We start from the raw sequence: 5,934 nt of genomic DNA on the forward strand, positions 1-5,934 counted from the left end.
GTAACTAGGTAACGCTGGTCACAACTCCCCCATTCAAGTTATATCCCCAACCCACTTCCTTCACCTTTAAACCCTCTCTAGTCCCAAGTCTGGGAACCCAGCCCAGCTACAGTTAGCTCGGTGACTGAGTCTACTCTCTAGTCTTCCCAAGAACACGCTGTAAATACTGGGCTTCCGTGATACAATCAACAGATTCAATTCATGCCACACTGTAGTCCAATGTGCGTTCTTTTCCTGTGCCCACGTACTTGTGCCCTTTCCTCCTGCTCCTATCCAAGCACACACAGAATCATACAAGGAAGCAGAGGCCGTGGGAAGCCCGGCACCAACACAACTCGATACTTTTATTGTACAGAACAAGGAGGATTCACTTCTTGGCTCTCCATTTACAGTCCTTTAGGCTGAGGGAACACGTGTTTTCTTACAAGGCTCTGACAACAGGTCCATGCCAGAACAAGAGCCATACGAGCCAAGCAGCAACCTCAGCCACACGGAGCCTGGATGTGTGTGTGCAAAGGAATTGATGGGTGAGAGTCCGCTTCGATTACTTGGGTGTGACCCTGAAGACCCGGATGTGGATGGCTGAGTTGTTCCTGACCCTGGTCAGTGGCTCTCGGGAGTCAGTCTCTGGTTCCAGCTCATCCACCAGCTCCACGGTGGAGGTATTGGCAGCCACCTGGAGGGATCCAAAGCTGCCTGCCTGCAGCTGCAGGGCGATGTTGATGGCGCGGTTAATGGCCAGGCCCAAGCCGTGGATGTAAATCTCAGCGCATGCGTTCTGCCCTCTACTGCCTCCGTCCAGCAGCTTTTGGCAGCGGGCTAGCTGGGCCTTAAAGTCGGTCTTCATGTTGACGTAAATGTCATTGGGCCTCCGGGGCAGGCGGTGAGGAAGTCGTTTCCGAAGGGTGTACTCCACGGGGTCCAGCTCGGCCTCGATGGCACCACGGGGTTCTCTGTTTTCCGCCATGCTTTCGGCCCTGGCATGGAGAAGGAACAGGATTCAGGGAGAATGAATGACAAGAGAACCCTTTCCTGCCCAGCTTCCTAAGGGTGCAACCAGAAGGGGGCGCCCTCGACGCCCCTCTTCCTTCCCGGCCTCTCGATTCCCTCCACTTCCGTTTTCTCCACTCCGGGTTGTAATTCGCTCGTCACGTGGTTCCCACCCCCGGCGTCTCCGCGCCTACCTTCTCCGTTCCACGGTGCCCTTTCTCTCGCGTGCGGCTCGCCGACAGACCCGACTGGACGCCGCCGCCCGCGACACTCAGAAAAAACAGTGAAGAAGTGATCAGAACAGGAACGCCGGAGAAGCGCGCCGACGAGGGCGACGCACTGCGCACGCGCATCCCCGTCCCCAAGCCGGAACCGGTCGGCTCGTAGCCTTCCCGGCCTCCGTTCGCCTGCCCACGCCGTTCCTCGTGCGCATGCGCAGAGGCGCTTCCGTCTCGCGAGACTTCCGGACACTCGAGGGCGGGGCTAGACGCCAGAGGTGGGGCTAAGAGGGGCGTGGGCCGAGGTCCCTGGTTGTCCTCCTCTCCGCTGGGCGGGACTCGAGGACGCCGGCGGGGATCAGTTCTGGAGACTGGCAGGATTAGGAAAGGGGGTTCGGGTCAGTGTAAGGAGCTGCGGTCCCCCAGGGGCCGGGAAGCAAGGCTGGAATCCACGTCTGTCGCACGTCTGAGCCGCGGAACGGACAGCTGGCCTCCCTCCCCAGGTCCTGGCAGCCCCGGACGCAGAGAGATCGAAGGGCTCTTGATAAGGCCGGATGTCCACCTTGGCCTCCTCCCTCTGCAGGGGACCCACACTAGGTGCCTAGCGTTTGCAGCTTCCCGCCACACCTCACCGCAGCACGCCGGCTGCTACCCACCACCCGCGAGTCACGACGTGCTGCCCCCTGGTGGCAGGGACAGGGACTTGGGTTCCTAGCTCCTTAGTAGTGGGGACCTGGCTCTATTCCCAGATTGATAAAGCCTTTGGACAGATCCCTACAGAAATATCCCTACAGAAATGAGTAAAACCTATATTTGGCCACCTACCTAGGCAGAATCTGATTGAAGGTTGGAAAGAGAACTTTGCTCCGTGCTATACAGTCAAAGATGACCATGAACTTCTGGTCCCCTTGCCTCCACCTTGAGTGCTGGGATTAGCAGTCACCATCGACTGATCCACATCCCTAGCCTCCGGGATTTATGTTGAAATGGAAGGCTTGCTATTCCAGACATCAATTTGCTCCAAGGTGATCTATATATTTAATGAATTGTTTAGGTGAAACCTCAGGAAGAGTTGCAGATATAAACCAGAAATCTTTTTTGGCGGGGAGGACAGGGTTTAGCTATGTAGCTCAGGCTAGCCTAGAATTAATGTTCCTCCTGCCTTGGCCTCCCCAGTGCTAGTGTTACAGGTGTGCACCGCTGTGCCATCTTGATAAACTTATGAAAAGACAGATAAAATAATCCTTCCAAGTTGTTGGGCTCATATCGTCCAAGCAGTTAAGAGCGCTTGCTGCTCTTCAAAGATGACTCCCAGAGGATCTGAGTTTAGTTCCCAGAATCCAGGCTGGGTAGCTCACAACCACCTTACCTCCAGCTTCAGGAGGCCTGACATCCTCTTCCGGCCAATGTGGGTGCCCAGACACTCAAACAGACACATACATAAAAATTAAAAAAAAAAAATAGGACAGGTGGTGGTGGTACATGCTTTTAATCCCAGCTTTTGGGAGGCAGAGCCAGGAGGATTTCTAAGAGAATGAAGCCAGCATGGACTATAAAGTGAGTTGCAGGATAGCCAGGGCTACATAGAGAAACCCTAGCTTGAAAAGCCAAAAAGAAAAAAAAAGATATGTACTTTAAAAACTCTTTGTTTGGTTGTGTATATGATGATGGGACGCATGTATGACAGTCTGTGGTGCAATTCCTCAACCTTTACAGGGGTTCTGGGGATCAAAGGCTCACATTGCGGTGAGCGCTTTGCACTCTGAGCCATTTGCTGACCCCTTAAGGCTTAACCCTGTAAGTACATTCATTAAGAAAAGTGTGCTGTTGGCAGATGTAGCAATACAAAAGTCAATAAAACAGAGATCTCAGAAACACACAAGCATAACAAACCCTTTTGACAAAGGGTCTCATCCATCCAGGCTGACGTCAAACTTGCTGAGAATGCCCTTGAGGTTCTGGTCCTCCTGCCTCCATCTGCCAAGTGAGGGAATCAGAGGTGTGGGCCAGCACACCTGATTTATGCAGCACCAGGGACGGAGCCCCGCACTTGATACCATCCCCCAGCCAATTTATTTTTTGACAGAAATGCAAACATAGCACGGTGCAAAAAGATTGTGGTTCGGGTGCTGCCGAAACAGCCCAGGGAAAGAGAAGAGCCTTTAATAACATAGCACAGAGCTTGGCTGGTGGTACATGCCTTTAACCCCAGCACTCTCGAGGCAGAGGTGGGCAGATCTCTGAGTTCGAGGCCAGCCTGGTCTACAGAGTGAGTTCCAGGAAATCCAGGGCTACACAGAGAAACCCTGTCTCGAGAAACAACAACATAGCATGGGCAGTGGGTCTAAATATGAAAATGGTAACTATAAACCATTTGGAGAAAATGTAAGGGAGCTCTTCAAGAGCCTAGTCAAGGGCCGGAGAGATGGCTCAACGGTTAAAGAGCACTGACTGCTCTTCCAGAGGAACTGAGTTCAATTCCCAGTACCGGAAACCTGTGGCAAAACACCAATGCAAACGTAAGTAAATAAAATTCTGAGACTAGTAGAGCAACAAGCTCAGAGAGGGGTGGGGGTGGGGGCAAAGATAAACTGCAGTTGGTCGGAATTTCAAGTAAAGCCACCTTCTTTGAAGTCTAAGGACCAGAGCTGGGCTGGGTCCCTTGGGCCCACATAGTAGGAGAGAAAAGTGCAATCCAACAAGTTGTCCTCTGATCACTACACACATACGCTCCCCAAACACACTCAAAATAAGTAAATAAGTAAATGTGAAAATAAAATTTAAAAACCGTTAAGGCTGGGCACAATGTCTTACACCTGTAACACAAGCACTTAAGCTGAGGCGGGAGGGTTGTCACAGGTGTGAGGCCAGCTTGAGCTAGAGAGCTCCAGACTCCAATGTAAGACACCATCTCAAAAATTAGACTTTCATGAAAGACCAGAATAGCAGGAAAACAAGACCTTGGGTGCGGAGGCATATGGTTGGTCCAGGCACTCAGGATCCTGGGCACTGAGGCATATGGTTGGTCCAGGCACTCAGGATCCTGGGCACTGAGGCATATGGTTGGTCCTAGCAACCAGGAGGTAGAGGCAAGAGGATAAAAGGTATCCAAGTACCTGGCCTCCAACTTATGGTGTAGCCAAGGATAGACTGAACCTTTTATCCTTGTGTGTGTCATCTTAGGAAAAGTTATCAAGGTATATCAAGAAAATACTCCCAAAGCCTGGTAGTGCTGGCAGCCTTTAATCCCAGCACTTAGGATGCAGAGGCAGGCGGAGTTCTGTGAGAGCCTGGTATAGAGTGAGTTCCAGGACAGCCAGGGCTACAAATTCCACATGACCCAAGAAGGACACCTCTGAGCATTTAAAAGATTTTACAGGGGGAGGGGCATGGTGGTGAACACGTGTGACAGCAGCACGCAGAACGGAGGACTGCGAGCGTCAGGCTGGCCTGGCTTCACAGTAAGGTCCTGTCTCAACAACCAAACCAAACCAAGTCAACAGCAAACAGGAGTATGCAAGGCTGGGGGCTTACCCTGGTGCATTGAAGCAGGCTGGTCCAAGCCCCAGGACTGCAAGACAACAACAGAACCTCAGACAGACAGACAAAAGCCTACACAGGAATGCAGGAATGCCCACAGTAGGTTTCCATGGAATAGGCCACAGTTGGAGAGGCCTGATATCTTCCAGTTAATACATTATAAGAAACACAAAAACAAACTGTGAAATACCCATTCACAGAACATTTCTCTCTCTCTTTTTGTTTTCGTTTGTTTTGGTTCGGTTTTTCAAGACAGGGTTTCTCTGTGGCTTTGCAGCCTGTCCTGGAACTAGCTCTTCTAGACCAGGCTGGCCTCGAACTCACAGACATTTGCCTGCCTCTGCCTCCCAAGTACTGGGATTAAAGGCGTGCGGTACCACCACCACCACCACCTGGCTTCACAGAACATTTCTCGGCAATTAGAGCTGGACCAAGGAAACATCATGAGCTGTGAGGATACTCGGTATGTATGGGGCTGGGTGCATGGCTCAGTGCTGCTTTATTTATGGGGCTGGGAACATGGCTCAGTGCTGCTTTATTTATGGGGCTGGGAACATGGCTCAGTGCTGCTTTATTTATGGGGCTGGGAGCATGGCTCAGTTGACGCAGCACTGGCCAAGGGTGCTTGAAGTCCTGAGTTGCATCTCCAAGACCCAAATAAAATTTAAAGACGAGCACAGGGGTGTGCACTTGTAACCCTGGTGATGATGGGATGCAAAGTGAAGACAGGAAGGTTCCTGTGCCTGAGGCTCACACAGCCCAGGCTTAAGTATGACAACAATTATACTTGTGGACCGAACAACTCAGTTGCTAGAAGAAAGTTAACTTCTTTCATTATAGGCCCATTCTATCCACCACTTACAATAAAGTCCCGAAGTGTGATGGTGCAGCACTGGGAGGCTGTAGCCAGGAGGACTGCTGCAGGTTCAAGGCCAGCCAGGGACACATTACAAGTCTGGGCCCCAAAAAACTAAACCAACCAAAAAACAAGCTAATAAAAACAACCAAACAAAACACTTCACTACCACAGAAGAAAACAACAACAACAACAAAAAAAAAACAAGAACTGAGCGGTGGTGGTGCACGCCTTTAATCCCAGCGCTCAGGAGACAGAGGCAGGAGGATCTCTGAGTTCTGAGTTCTAGGCCAGTCTGGTCTACAGAGTGAGTTCCAAGGCAGCCAGGGA

General features: G+C 51.4%; 1 protein-coding gene across 1 annotated transcript; it reads right to left on the minus strand.

The window, feature by feature from the left end:
• Nucleotides 1-324: 324 nt before the first annotated feature.
• Nucleotides 325-1,806, minus strand: Pop7 (POP7 homolog, ribonuclease P/MRP subunit). Its single transcript, XM_038344676.2, has 2 exons — nt 1,185-1,806; nt 325-977 (listed from the first exon to the last, which is right to left on the minus strand). The coding sequence occupies exon 2, from the start codon at nt 965-967 to the stop codon at nt 545-547; it is 423 nt and encodes a 140-aa protein (XP_038200604.1). The 5' UTR covers nt 968-977; nt 1,185-1,806; the 3' UTR covers nt 325-544.
• Between the last annotated feature and the right edge of the window lie 4,128 nt (nt 1,807-5,934).

This window comes from Arvicola amphibius, chromosome 10 (assembly GCF_903992535.2).
Source record: "Arvicola amphibius chromosome 10, mArvAmp1.2, whole genome shotgun sequence".
In the NCBI taxonomy this organism is placed as follows: domain Eukaryota; kingdom Metazoa; phylum Chordata; class Mammalia; order Rodentia; family Cricetidae; genus Arvicola; species Arvicola amphibius.

Bases quoted from the DNA above. Each gene is read 5' to 3' on its own strand.
- Pop7 (XM_038344676.2), bottom strand. From the start codon at position 967: ATGGCGGAAAACAGAGAACCCCGTGGTGCCATCGAGGCCGAGCTGGAC.